The sequence below is a fragment of the Chlorocebus sabaeus genome, chromosome 14, assembly GCF_047675955.1.
Source record: "Chlorocebus sabaeus isolate Y175 chromosome 14, mChlSab1.0.hap1, whole genome shotgun sequence".
Lineage (NCBI taxonomy): Eukaryota > Metazoa > Chordata > Mammalia > Primates > Cercopithecidae > Chlorocebus > Chlorocebus sabaeus.
In genome coordinates, this window is record NC_132917.1 from 74,067,148 (window position 1) to 74,081,948 (window position 14,801).

Here is a 14,801-nt window from a genome sequence, read left to right on the forward strand (position 1 = left end):
AGTAATGTGAGGGAAAAAATGTTGTTGGTGGCGCAAGAACTCCATGCCACATGAATTACTTTTCATCCTACAGGCAACAGATAGATATTCTCAGATACAGTGACTGCTTGAGAATTTTTACATAAAAGGAGATAGGGATATGCTCTGGGCTGGAAGTGGGCAGGAAGGAAGAGAACTCGTCTTAAGGATGCACTCGTGTTGTAAGCAAACTATTTTTTACTCAGTTTACATACTGCAAAGCTTCCTAAAGCACCTTTTATTCAGTCTTTGGAAAATTCGGGAAAAATTCAACTATTTATATCAAAGATTTTATCATTATGATTAGTAGCAGTAGCAATAGCAGCTGTAATACTTAGTTAAGATGGCTTTAGGAGAGTGCTAATGGAGTTTATGGTGGGAAAGAGTTGCTAAAATTCTTCTGAGTACCCCTCACCCCACGGCACAGCCACTGTTTACATATTCAAGCGCTGTTTTAATAAATGTTTTATTCCAGCCACAAACTGGTAGAAAATAAAATGTAAAACAGCAGTTTGGGCCAGGCGCAGTGGCTCACACCTGTAATCCCAGCATCTGGGGAGGCTGAGGTTGGGGGATCACCTGAGGTAAGGAGTTCAAGACCAGCCTGGCCAATATGGTGAAACCCCATCTCAACTAAAATTACAAAAATTAGCCGGGCGTGATGGCAGGCGCCTATAGTCCCAGCTATTTGGGAGCCTGAGGCAGGAAAATCACTTGGACCTGGGAGGTGAAGGTTGCAGTGAGCCAAGATCATGCCACTTCACTCCAGCCTGGGTGACAGAGTGAGATTGTGTCTCAAAATAATAATAATTATGATTATATGATTATAATTATTATTTTTATAATAAAATAAAAAATAAAATAGCAGTTAGCATTTACGACAGTATAAAAAAATCAAGTATCTAGAAATAAATCTAACAAAAAATGTTCAAGACTTCAAGATCAAAATGTATAAAACATTATGGAGAGAAAGAAGACCAAAATAAATGAAGTATACCATATTCATAAATCAGAAAACTCAAAGTTTGAAAGACATCAATTCTTCCCAAACAGAGTCAAAGATAATCCTATCAAATTCGAACAAGTTTTCATTTTGGTGAAATTTAAGATGATTCTAAAATTCATGTGGAAATGCAAAGGGCCAAGAAAATATTATATAAAAAGGACAAAGAGAGAGTGAGTTTGGGAGACAAAGATATAAAGACTTATAAGCTACAGAAATTAAGACTGTCATACTGATACATAAATAAACTAATGAAACAAAATAAGGAACCCAGAAACAGACCCTGTCATATAGGAACATTTGATATATGGCAAAGGAAGTATTGCAAAGCAATGGAGAAGGAATAGTCTTTAAAAAATACTGGAACAATTGACTGTATAAAATCACAAAGAAACACTATCTCACAGTACACATCAAAATCAATTCTGATGGACTGTAGATCTAACATGAAAGGAAAAACAATAAAGCTTTTAGAAGGTAACATACAAGAATATCTGCTGTCCATATTTGCCTTGAGGAAAGTTTGAATATTCAATTACAATAAAACTAATAATTTCTGTTAATCAAAAGATACCATTAAGGATGTAAAAAGAAAAAAACGGTCACAGAGTGGGAGATTTCACAACACATATAATCACAAAAACGTTTCTACCCAGAATATATAAAAAACTCTTGCAAATCAGAAAGGCAGACAACCCAAAATGTGCAAGAGATTTCAACAGACACTTCCAAACAGAAAGTCAACTGGCCACATGGCCAATAAACACAGGAATAGCTGTGCTTTCAACTTCATTAGTCATCAGGGAAACGAAACATTTTAAAAACACAATGAGATAATACTATAGACAAAGACTAAAGATAAAAACTTGACGATACCAAGTGTTGTCAAGGGGACCGGCCAACAAGGGAACACAGTTCTCTCTGACTTAACTTGAAAAACCCCAGTGGTCCAGTGCTCATGTGGAGTCCATCCATGGGTGGACCAGAACCCTCTCTTGGGGACTCAGCAGCAGTCTGACTGCAGGTCCCCTCCTAACTGCAGGGTGAGCTTACCTTGGTAGGAAAATAGCGGCTGAATTTGAACTTCTTCAGAGTCAGGGTCATGGAATATGTCCCAAAGAAAAGGATGAAGGACATGAGCGCCAGGTCTGGGATAAACTTGCAGGAATTCCCAAGCAGGCGCCCGCCATAGCTCAGACACTCCTTCTTGCTCAGCAGGGACCAGTCCAACGCTGTGAGGTTAAGGGGGTTGTACTTGGAGACCAAGCACAGGAGACAATGGGTCAGCATCTTCCTGATGAGTCAGCTGTGTCCTTCCCACTGCCATCCCCAGGCAGCCAGCATACCTTCCCACACCCTCTGAGGGATCCCAGCCCTCCCGGCCATGATGGTGTCCTCAGCAACACAGTGATGTTCCTGGGGACAGGCTGGTTCATGGAATGACAAGCTCCCTGGGAAGATGAGGAGCTCACATGTGTTTCTTCCCTGTGTTCTAGGATGCACTGCTGTGCTAGTAAGGAGGAAAAGTGCAGAGAGAAGATGCCTTCTCCCTCAGCAGGCCTGGCTCCCATCAACCAACCACAGGTCCTGTGGACACCTCCTTCCTGGAGTGTCTCATCTTTATTCTCTCCCCTCCATCCCCTCTGTCACATCCTTTCACATAGGGGGGATCACATCCCTTGTCAGTCCCCTCTTGGGTCATTTCAGCCATTCCCCACCTTGGTGTCTCAGATGCCTAAAATCCAGGCCGTACACAACAGTGAATTTTTGTATATAAATTATTTATATATATAAATTATATAATATATAATTATATATATTACATATTATAATATATAATATATAATTTTTATATAAATTATATATGTTATATATAATATAAATTATATTATATATATAAAAGTAAATCACCAAAGCAACTTAAAATGTCCCCTCCAGGGTGGCATTCCTCTGCTGCCCTCACTGGTCTGGCCCCACATCTCTTTCCCAGCTTGTCTCTTGTGGTTGCCTGTCCGAGCCCCACCTTCACCCCGTCTTAGCTGGCCTAGCCTACCCACTAGCCCCTGCACGGGTTTTGTGCTTTTCCTCTCTTGCCCTTCTGTTTATGCTGTTCCTTCTGTCTGGAATGTGCTTTTCTCTGCTGAGTCAACTTTTTCCCAACCTTGAAGACCAGATCGCATTCTACTTCCTCTTTGAGGCTTTCCTTGGCCTCTCCAGCAGCCTCCTTTCCTGCCTTCAAGACTGAAGTACACATTTGGCTTATATTTAATGCATGGTGTATTCTGCTTATGCTGTCCCACAACTTTTCAAGTTCTTCTCCACAAATATATTAAAAATAAAATTGAGGACAGGGACCACGTTGGTTTCTCAGATGTCTTTCTTAGCCTTCAGTGTACATGGCCCCTTGCATATAATAGGGACTCAGAAATAGGCACTGACTGATTCTGTTCTTTCTCTCTCAAAATTTGATAGTTAGCCAGCCTAGGCAACATAGTGAGACCCTGTCTCTACAAAAAATTTAAAAATTAGCCAGGCACGGCGGCTGATGCCTGTAGTCCCAGCTACTCAGGAGGCTGAGGCAGGAAGATCACTTGAGCTCAGGAATTTGAAGCTGCAGTGATGATATGATCACACCACTACATTCCAGCCTGGGCAACAGAGCAAGACCCCATCTCAAAAAAAAACAAAAACAAAAACAAAAAAACAAAAACAAAACCCTGATCTTTGAAAAATATTAAATTAAATTGCCAACTGGGATGTGCGTAGGCAGAGCAGTCAATTGCTTAGGCAGGAATAACTTAAGAAGCAACCTTGGAGACAGTAAAAGCTCACAAATATCCCCCAAGTCCTACTAGGTGCTACATTCATCCGGAATTGAACTTCTATCATTAAGCCACTTAGGCTGGGATGCTGGTTCCTAAAGACCACCATCATTACTGGGAAAGGCAGACCATACCTTAGGCCCCAGAGACTAAGGTGTGCAAAGAACACGTTAGGTTCATTGAGGAAGAAACACTAATAAACTCTCTGGGGCTGGAGAGTGGCACTGTTGGAAATTGGGGGTCCTAGGCAGAAAGAGAAGGAAGAAGGCAAAAAGATGAATGGGAGGCTTTGCTTACAGCTTTGTGCGGCCTTATTTACCATCCCTCACCTCTACCTCCCCCTCCTCTGTGTGCGTGTCATATTATTATTATTATTATTATTATTATTATTATTATTTTTGAGACAGGGTCTCGCTCTGTCACCCAGGCTGGAGTGTAGTGGTGTGATCTTGGCTCACCACACCTCTGCCTCCTGGGTTCAAACAATTCTTGTGCCTCAGCCTCTCGAGTAGCTGGGATTACAGGCGTGTACCACTACACCTGGCTTGTATCATATTATTAGTACACATGGGGCTGGGTGCGGTGGCTCACTTCTGTAATCCCAGCACTTTGGGAGGCCAAGGCAGGCAGATCAGTTGAGGTCAGGAGTTTGAAACCAGCCTGGCCAACATGGTGAAACCCCGTCTATACTAAAAATACAAAAAATTAGCTGGGTGTGGTGGTGCGTGCCTGTAATCCCAGCTACTCAGGAGGCTGTAGCAGGAGAATTACTTGAACCCAGGGAGGTGGAGGTTGCGGTGAGCCAAGATCGCACCACTGCACTCCAGCCTGGGCGACAGAGTAAGACCCTGTCTCAAAAAACAAAAAACAAAAACACACACAAAACATGGATTTAACAGAATGAGGCATGTTTTTAGGTGGGATGTTTACAGTATATACCTAAGAAAAAAGTTTGCATCTACAACGCTCTGCAGGTGACCCTGACGTGAGGTTGGAGTTGACCTCTGCAAGTCTGGGTGGCTATAAGTTGATCTCATTTCCAAAATCTTTTCTCCCTCCTCCTACAAACAAAAGCACTCAAATGTCTGACATGAGAGGAAAGGACTTACCAGAGAAGTGTTGGTGTCTGGTGCCAGTGGGGCTGAAGCATTGAACATGGTTGTATTCACTGTGGATGAGCACATGACACGGGGCAGGGTCAGCAGCTGTGGGGCTGGGAGCTGCATTCCCAACCCCTTCACATCTCCTTCCAGTTCCTTAGAGCCAAGGCCTGGCTTCCACTGTGAGGGCAGCTCCCTCTCCACCTTCCTCACTTTGCCCCAGTTAGGGAAGGGCTGGTGGGACGGAGCCTGGGCCACAGCTCTGACAGACCAGTTGGGCCAGAAGAGCACCCGCCTGACGACGAACAGCTGGTTTTAAAAACTGAAATAAGGAATCTGGGACCAAGACAAAGTGCTAAGACAAACTGGAGGATAACGTGCCTTGTGAATCCCCACTGGCCACTGGGCTTTTAGACTTAAAAATGTTCAAAGAACTTACTCTATGCCATGCACTATGCCAAGCCTTTATATATATTCATTTGTTTAAATCCCAAATCTTCACCAAGTATGCCCACTTTACAGATGAGGTAACTGAGGCCCAGAGAGGTTATATAATTCACCCAAGGTCACACAGTTCATACTTGGAGCCATGACCCCATCCCAGGAAGGCTGGCCCAGAGCCTATAAACTTCCCAGCTCTACACCGTGAACTTCCCTGCCCTGTTCACCTCCACAGATATGTTCCTTCCCTTCTAGCCCTCTTTTTTGCCCAGGCTGGAGTGTAGTGGCATGATATTAGCTCACTGCAACCTCCACCTCCCAGGTTCAAGCGATTCTTGTGCCTCAGCCTCCCATATAGCTGGGACTACAGACACATGCCACCCTGCCTGGTTAATTTTTGTATTTTTAGTAGAGATGGGGTTTCACCATGTTGGCCAGGCTAGTCTTGAACTCTTGACTTCAAGTGATCTGCCCATCTCAGCCTCCCAAAGTGCTGGGATTACAGGCATGAGTCATTGCACCCAGCCCATATGTGCTTTTTATTAAAGGTCAGCTAGGCCTGAAAGAACTTGTTGCTTTGATATTATCGTTTCTAATCTGCCAAGTGCAAGTTGAGAAAAGTTAAACCAAAGTCCAAGTTTTGAAGCAGAATCGGGAACCCAAAGGTGCTGCTCTCAGCGGCTCTCTTGATGGATACTTCCCTACCCTGGCTTCAGTGTCCCTAACCGTATGTGGATCACATGAAGGTCTACAGGGAGAGTTTCAAGGAACCACAGTCATCTGTCTCTCCTTTCCACGTGGACCCTTCTGGTCCCCTGTTCTGCAGTCTGTCCTGCTTCCTTTGCTCCTCATTCGCAGGGCCAGGCTCCCCCGGGATGTGGCCACCCATGGGAAGTCAGGCTTTGGAGGCCTGCTGCCTTCTCTCTTCTTCCTGAACTGCAAGGGTAGAGGCAAAGGCCAGGCCCGCCTCACCATCCTCCTCTAGTGAAGGCAGAGGCAAGCAGTCCGTCTGCAGCAGGTCTGCGGAGACAGGGAGCAGGCCTGCCAGCCAGCTTGCCAGCAATATGTCTGAAAAGCAGTGTAAGCCCGATGTGGCTCCTGCTGGCTGACACAGGCAGTTAGAAACCCAGAAAGAAGAAGAGGTCTATCTTCGGGCTTCTCCCAATCTCCAACAAGCTGTCCATAGGGCTGATGTGACCACAGAGCCCTGCTATGTTGCTCACTCCTATGCCTGCTGGGGGGCTAAGGGATTTCATCTTGACCCAGGGCAGAATATTCCTAGAAGCTCTACAAACCCAGAGGTTTGTTTGGATTGTTCTGAGGAAGGCTTCATCTATTAGAAATTGGGGTTCTATTGCCTTTCCTCACATCAGTGACCAAAAGAACATGATGCGCAATTAATGATGGAGACAGAGAAGCCAGGCAGGAAGGCTGCCTCAGGGGTCCTCACTCAAATGCTAGAGAACTCCTGGCTGATGCTTGAGCCTGGGGAGTTCAGATGTCTTTTTCACTACCCAATGTCTTCAGACCACCTTTGATGTCTTCTGCTTATGTTTATCAATTCTTTTATATCAAGAACTCTGTAGGGTTTATCTGAAAGCCATTTGAGATGAAGATGAAAGAAATATAACCTGGAAAATTTCAGAAAGGGTCCAAGTATCAAACATTTTTAAATTCCAGTGTTTACAAAGTGGTACTCACTTGGGATTGAAAGCAGCCAAATCAGTGTGTGCAGCATTCATAAATAGAATACAAATCAGTTACAATGGAAGCAAAAGCAAATAGAAAGAGAGTGCCCCCAAACAAGCTTTTATGATGAAGAGTGACAAAGAGTGAGAGTATACTATATTAAGACTGGGCCTCGCAGTAAAACTAGGATTATGGGCCCATTACTGAGTAGGTGGCCCATGCACTGGGAAAGAAACCTTCCACAGTTCGTCCCCCTCATCCCCGTCTCCTAAATGTGTAGAATTTTCCTTTCCATGTTATCTTAATTAAAACTAACTTGTCCTAGTTCTAGTTCCTTTACTTTCTGTGAAGAAACTGAAAATTTAATCTTACTGGGGTTTAATGGTCAATAATGGCCCATTATTACTAATAGTTCAACAGAGTGATGGTTCTCAAACTTAAGAGTGCATCAGAATCAATTGGAAGACTTAATATACGTCAGGGTGGACCCTACTCCAGAGTTCGTTCCTTCCTTCCTTCCTTCCTTCCTTCCTTCCTTCCTTCCTTCCTTCCTTCCTTCCTTCCTTCCTTCCTTCCCTCCCTCCTTCCTTCCCTCCCTCCCTCTCTCCTTCCCTCCTTTCCTCCTTCCTTCCTTCCCTCCCTCCCTTCCTTCCTTTTTCTTTCTTTTCTCTTCTTTTCTTTTTCTCTTTCTTTCTTTCTCTCCTTCCTTCCTTCCTTCCCTTTCCTTTTTCTTTCTTTCCTCCTCTCCTCACCTCTTATCTTCTCTTTTCTTCCTCTTCTGCTTCTGCTGCTTCTCTCTCTCTGTCTGTCTCTCTCTCTCTCTTCTTTCTTTCTTAGAAAGAGGCAGGGTCTGGCTATGTTGTCCAGGCTGGTCCCAAACTCCTGGGCTCAAGTGATCCTCCTACCTCAACCTTCTGACTAGCTGGGACTACAGGTGTGCACCACTGTGCCCAGCCAGAGATTCTGATTCAGCAGGTCTGGGGTAGGAGGCTACGAATTTGTATTTCTAACAAGTTCCCTGATGCTGCTGGTCCAGGGACCACATTTTGAGAATCATGACAATAGCATGACCCCAAAGAATGAGGTGACATCAGGCACCTGGGCAAAGCAGAGGGGAAGCTATTTGGGAACAGGTGGCTTCATTATATCCCTCATAACGCACCTTATATGCTCCTACGGCCCTTGTTCCTAGAGCACCCCTGGGTTTGTTTTTTCCTGTGGATAGATGATTCTCAGAATGGCCAAAGCAGCCAGGTGTGGTGACTCACACCTGTAATCCCAGAAATTTGGGAGGCCGAGGCGGGCAGATCATGAGGTCAAGAGATTGAAGCCATCCTGGCCAAAATGGTGAAACCCTGCCTCGACTAAAAAATACAAAAATTAGCTGGGTGTGGTGGCAAACACTTGTAGTCCCAGCTATTTGGGAGGCTGAGGCAGGAGAATCGCCTGAACCCAGGAGGCGGAGGTTGCAGTGAGCCGAGATCACACCACTGCACTCCAGCCTGGGCGACAGAGCCAGACTCTGTCTCAAAACAAAACAAAACAAAACACATAATTTGAATTTTTTTCTAAAAGAGATCAAGGATGTGTGCTTCTAGAAGCTATGTTTGTGTAAAATTTATGTCAATGCAACACTGAATCTACAGTCTAGAAGATACAAGCACGTAAGAGGGCCCTGATGGGGCTTCCCCAAGCAGGATTTGCTCCAGGGCAGAATGAAAAGGGCCTGCCTGCAGGTAGGATCCCCTCTGGGCAAGCAACATGCCTTGGCTCAGGACAAAGGGTAGCATCACCTGTCATTAGATTTTAGTGGAATAATTCAAAATTAATGGCAGAAAAAAAGAAAGAAAAAAATAAGTCTGGACTTCTTTTTTTTTTTTTTTTTTTTGAGACGGAGTCTTGCTCTGTCGCCCAGGCTGGAGTGCAGTGGCCAGATCTCGGCTCACTGCAAGCTCCGCCTCCCGGGTTCACACCATTCTCCTGCCTCAGCCTCCCGAGTAGCTGGGACTACAGGCACCCGCCACCTCGCCCGGCTAGTTTTTTGTAATATTTAGTAGAGACGGGGTTTCACTGTGTTAGCCAGGATGGTCTCGATTTCCTGACCTCGTGATCCACCCGTCTCCGCCTCCCAAAGTGCTGGGATTACAGGCTTGAGCCACCGCGCCCGGCCAGTCTGGACTTCTTTACAAAATCAGTGCAGTCACAGAGGGAAGGGGTTATAATCAAAACTGAACTCCTTGAAGGCAGGACATCTTTATCTTCCACAAGGCCTAAAGTAGGGCACACAATTGTGCAGCAAATATTTTTGATTGACTTATGATTGATTTTTTTTACCTGTAGGAATGTATTAAGGGGCTGAACAACCTACTATCCACTTAATTCCTTCAACTCAATCGGGGTATAGATTTGGAAACCCCACAGGAGTCCCAGGAGACCAGCAGGGCCTGCATTGAGAGCCCTCTTTTACAGCCAGGGAAACTGAGGCTTGGCATGACCTTGGGTGGTCTCTGGACCTCAGTTTGCTCTCTGTGAGTCCAGCCTTGGTGCTTGGAGATGTGTACATAGACTTCCTGCTCCTGCTCTGCAGCACCCTGGGCACTCTGGGCACATCCCACTGAAGGCTCTTAGGGGCATGATCATGACTATGAAGGAGGCTCAGACTCTATGGGAAGCCCTAACTTAGCGATGACAGGTGTTTTGGCCAGAAAGTAACTCTACAGGAGTGGCACTGGGTGTTATCAGGTTGACCCCATCTGTACAGGGATCTTTTTTACAACACCCTTGGCAGATGGACATCCAGAGAGTGTCCAAGTAACTTGCTACCAACCAAGCAGGCCGAGAACTCCCACGGTGGTTAATTCCCACCATTATAGGTTCTTCCCTAAATTCAGCCAGCATCTGGCTCCCTGGAGTTTCTGCTCCCTGTTCCTCATTCAGCTCTACATCCTGTGGCTTCAGAGGGTGAACACGGTTCCTTTGTGACATGACAGTCCTTCTCTCATAACTCATCTCCCTAAGAGGCTGAATAAGCCCCAGTTTTCCAACTGTTCTCAGATGGCATGGTTGGCAGAGCCTCCACTCTGGACATCTTTCCATCTGTGTGGATGTCCATCCGTCAGGTGTGGTCTCACCTTACACGGTATGTGGCCACATGGGCAGCACTGTCTTGGAGAGATCTCATTGTATCATGACTTGATGGAGCTGGGAGAGACTTCAGGCACCATCAGGTCTATCTCTGGCCTGCAGCAGGAACCCCTGAGTGGCACTCCTGATAGGTGTGGCCTCCACATTACCCCACACTGAGGCAAAGCATGCCTTACTCCTTCCTGGGGTATCCCTGTGCCCTCCTGATGATAATCCTGTGACTCTTATTAGAGCTACTGTCCCCTTGGTTTCCTTCCGAACACTGGGTTCAAGATCCTGTATTTGCTCCCTTGGAACAGTAAGCCCTTGGCTGAATGGCCCCTCCCCAGCAGTGGGATTAGAGAGCTGTGGTGAAGGATCAGGGGGCCGGTGGGGTAGGTGAGGGCCCACGGCATGTCTGGGGTTACCGGTCACCTGTGTCAGGGGCGACGCACTCGCACTTGTAGGTGGTGATGAAGTTCGGCTTGAAGTCCATATTGATAGGGTAGTACTTGAAGGCACCGATCATCTTCTTGATGGCATCATAGATGAAGATGAAGCTGATGAGGGTTGAGAAGCCCTCCTCGGTGAAGCGGGTGATATATTTGATGATAAAGCTGGCATCTGTGGCCACTAGGATAAGGCACTGGACAGCTGAGTGTAGGCCAATCCAGAGGCGGAACTCCATGTAGTCCAGGCCATTGCCTCTGGAAGGCAGAGGGGAGGTGAGGGACCTCCAGCCCGGGGCTCCTGGTTGTGCTTGACTCCTCAGACCCACCCCTGAGTGGCTTATCTGCCCTCCTGTGGCACAGATGCCCTCCCAGGGATTGTGAAAGACTGGGGACAGGGACAATTCTTGGGTGCAGTTGTTTGATATTTGAGATCTCATGGGGGTCCAGTGTTCATCTTTATAAGAAATTTTTTTTTTTTTGAGATAGAGTCTCACTTTTTTGACCAGTCTGGAGTGCAATGGCTCAATCTTGGCTCACTGCAACCTCTGCCTCCCAGGTTCAAGTGATTCTCCTGCCTCAGCCTCCTAAGTAGCTGGGATTACAGGCACCCGCCACCACACTCGGCTGATTTCTGTATTTTTAGTAGAGATGGGGTTTTGCCATGTTGGCCAGGCTGGTCTCAAACTCCTGACCTCAGGTGATCTGCCCACCTTGGCCTTCCAAAGTGCTGGGATTGCAGGCGTGAACCACTACGCCCAGCCAAAAAAAATTTTTTTAAAGATCTTATGGGGGAGGCAGGAAGGTGCTAAGACATCTCAGTGCCCACAGTTGGTAATAGACACCAGAGTCAGTGAAAAATGGGAATTTTGGAAGAACAGGGCTGGAGCAGCCCTTGGAAATGGTCTAGTCCAAACCCTCATGTTATAGAGGAGGCAACTGAGCCTGGAGTAGCGATGGGAGCTGCCTGGGTCTGGGTGTAACCTTCTGACCTTCAGTCCAAGACTTCATACACTATACTGCCTATCAAGTCACCATTGCTCACGAACTCAGTGGTGTGAATTTTCTCCTCTTGTCGTGGCTGTCCCCTACGGGCTGTGCCAATATGTACTAAGATGTCTTAAAGGCAGGTAGCTGGCAGGAGTCAGGAGGAGCCACCTGGTAGCCCTTCCCATAGTTAAAGATGGCTTTGGCACCTCCACACCACCACCTCCCCTTTGGGCCTATTCCTGCTGTGGCCCCAGCATACCGCCCCAAGTGCGAGAGCAGGCACTGGGGGCCACCAACGGACACCTACTTGCTGAAGTCGAAGAGAAGCTTCTCAAAGATGAGGATGGGCCCCGTGCTGCTGAGAATGATGAGAGGCTGTCCCGAGAAGAGGCAGAACAAGGAGCCAGCCATGGCAGTGCCCAGGAAGCTCTCCATCACTCCCTGGGGGCACAAGGAATGTGTGACTCAGCATAGGAAGGAGAAGGGGTCTTTCCACACAGGCTGCAGCCCAGCAATCTCTCCACGGGCCCAGGCCACAGTGTTTATCCTTTGTTCTGGGCCCTTTCCTGCCTAAATCCTGTTCTCCATCTCCTGCACCCTCTACAACTTGCCACCACGACCAGTGTCACTCTGTTTAATTCCATCTAGATAAAGGTACCATGTGACTTCCTTTTGGCACCCAGGGCCTACAAAACAGCGGACGTGCTTTTCTCTGTGTCCATTCTACTCCCAGAGGACAGTCCATTTATCCATCTGATTATTCATTCATTCAAACATCTGTTTGGTGCTTTTACAGGTCAGATAATTCATTTATTCAAAATCCACTAACTGTCTGCTATGTACCGGGCATTGTGAAAGGACTGAGGACCCATCACTGAACAAGATAACACCTCTTCATTCTAGTGGGAGACACAGGTAAGTAACCAGGCAATTTCCATATAGCAGGGTTTCTCAACCTCTGCACAACGGACATTTTGGGCTAGATGATTCTCTGTTGTGAGGGGTCTGTCCTGTGTATTGTAGTGTGTTTAGTAGCATCCACAGCCTCTATACATTAGATACCAGTAGCAACCCTCCTCCCAGTTATAACAATGAAAACTGTCTGTAGATATTGTTAAATGTCTCCTGGGGTGAAAATTGTCCCTGGTTGAGAGCCACTGCCAAGAGGTGTGCTAAGCTGGGATAGGTTTAGAGTGCCACAGGAGCACGCAGTAGGGGTAAAGGGGTGGTCAGGAAGGCCTTCCTAGAAGTAGATAAGTGGAAACTGAGATCCAAAAAATGAGCAGAGAATTGGCCAGGGGAATGGGGTTAAGTGGAGTGACAAGAAACAGTGTCCCAGGAAGAGGGAGTAGTGTCTAAAAGGTCTGGAGCTGAAAAACAGCATGTACTTAAAGAACCAAAAGATGATCAGGATTGATGGAAAACAGAATGTAGAATGGGTGGGGAGGGTAGGAATTCTGAGAAAGAGAATGCTGGGAGGTGAGGTATGAGAGCCAGGTAGGGCCATGTGGTGAGGCCCACATGGAGCAGCTGGGATTTATGAGTCAAGGATAATGCTTAGTTTCTGGTGTAGACAGCTGAGTGAACCATGGTATCACCTGCTGTGCTGGGGAAGGGCAGAGAGCAGCAGGTCAGGAGCAAACACAAGGGATGCAATGTCAGCTCTGTGAATTGAGGGACCCTGAGGGGCAGTCATGGGGAATACCAAGGGGCAGCCATGTGGACATGCCCAGAAGGCAGCTGGACAAATGGGTCTTCTCCTTGGTGCACTGAGCTTTCCAATGGCTCTACTTTGAAGGCCTCCACCGGAGAAGACCCTTGCCTAGGAGATTGGCAGGTGTCTCTGCTGAGCTGTTTTCCCCAGGGAGGCCTGAGTTGTTGTCATGGTCACAGCTTACCATCCTTCTAAAAATGTCTTAACTCCAAACTAAGAATTCAAAGTTAGTTTTTAAAAAGTGTGGGGAGAAGGCCACAATTAGCACTCCATTAGTTGTGCTGATTAAATTCACTCTAATATCAGTGGAAAAAGTACCAAATAACATGGCAGACGATTCCCCTTAACGGTTTGGCCTATTTAAATAATCATTAAATGTGGTCTTTAGTAATGAGATTTAGCTTCAGATCTTTAATATTGTCTTATTATCATCATTATTACTTGAAGGGTAAAGGATTACAAATACTGATGGCCTCAACCTGGCTGGTAGATGAAACCTTGGTTTTGGGATTACAAGATGAAACTTCCTGCTGCCACCAGGTGGTGGCAGATCTTACTTTTACACTCAGGGCCCCAGCTCACACACACCTGATAATTGTCGGTGGCATCCCCGAGAAGCCCACCAAAGGTGATCGCGTTGGTGATACAGCCGAGGTAGATGAATAGGATGGCAGAGATGGACTGAATGTGGAAGCCATCATAGAAGTCACTTGGGAACCAGGGCAACTTCCTCTTGATATCCAGACACAGTCCACCGAAGAACCTGCTCAAGACAGGCCCAGGGGCTGCTTTCTCACCACTAACACCAGTGCAGGGGCAGGGCTATTTACAAGAACCTGCAGACCCTGGGGCGAGGAAAGGAACTTGACTGGGGTGGATGGATCTTTCCACCAGAACATTTAGGGCCAGGGATGAATTCCTGTAGGACTGAGTTTGTGGTTGGCACCACCCACATTGGGAAGGGTGGACATAGGGGTTTTGGAGAGAGAAAGTCTGATGGGAATATGTCCTGGGGTAGACCCAACATTCCATGGAGAATGGAAGTCCTGGGGTCCACATATGGTGGTCCTCCTCACATCCCTGACCATCTGCAGGGTGTCCGCTTTTGGTGAACACAGGTATGTCTAACTTTCAGTGACAGAGGCATCCCAGATTATAACAGATTCATTAAGAACAGATCCTAAACCTTATAACTGGTTGGTATTTGCTTATTTTTTGATTTTGCTATCTGGAACAGTTGAGTGGGAGATTTTAGGTTTGGAGACATTGTTTACTGGGATTGCTATTCCCATAGCCCCTAATTCAGTCCTTAGCATGAAGCAGAGTTTCTCAACCTCATTTCTGCTGATATTTTGGACTGGATACTCCTTTGCTGTAGGGGCTGTCCCGTGCACTGCAGGATGTTTAGCAGCCACCTACTACATGCAAGTAGCATCGCCCCTCTCAAGTTGT

The 14,801-nt window shown here is 46.6% G+C and overlaps 1 protein-coding gene across 2 annotated transcripts in view; it reads right to left on the reverse strand.

Moving 5' to 3' along the window:
* SLC4A5 (solute carrier family 4 member 5) overlaps positions 1-14,801 on the reverse strand; it is a 143,093-nt gene that overhangs the window by 18,246 nt on the left and 110,046 nt on the right. For both annotated transcript variants that reach the window (XM_073023088.1, XM_073023087.1), the window contains exons 16-20: positions 13,938-14,112; positions 11,943-12,076; positions 10,632-10,903; positions 4,953-5,011; positions 2,075-2,275 (exon numbers count right to left, since the gene is read on the reverse strand). In XM_073023088.1, the coding sequence (XP_072879189.1) occupies positions 2,075-2,275; positions 4,953-5,011; positions 10,632-10,903; positions 11,943-12,076; positions 13,938-14,112 (841 nt within the window). The remainder of the gene's footprint in view (positions 1-2,074; positions 2,276-4,952; positions 5,012-10,631; positions 10,904-11,942; positions 12,077-13,937; positions 14,113-14,801) is intronic.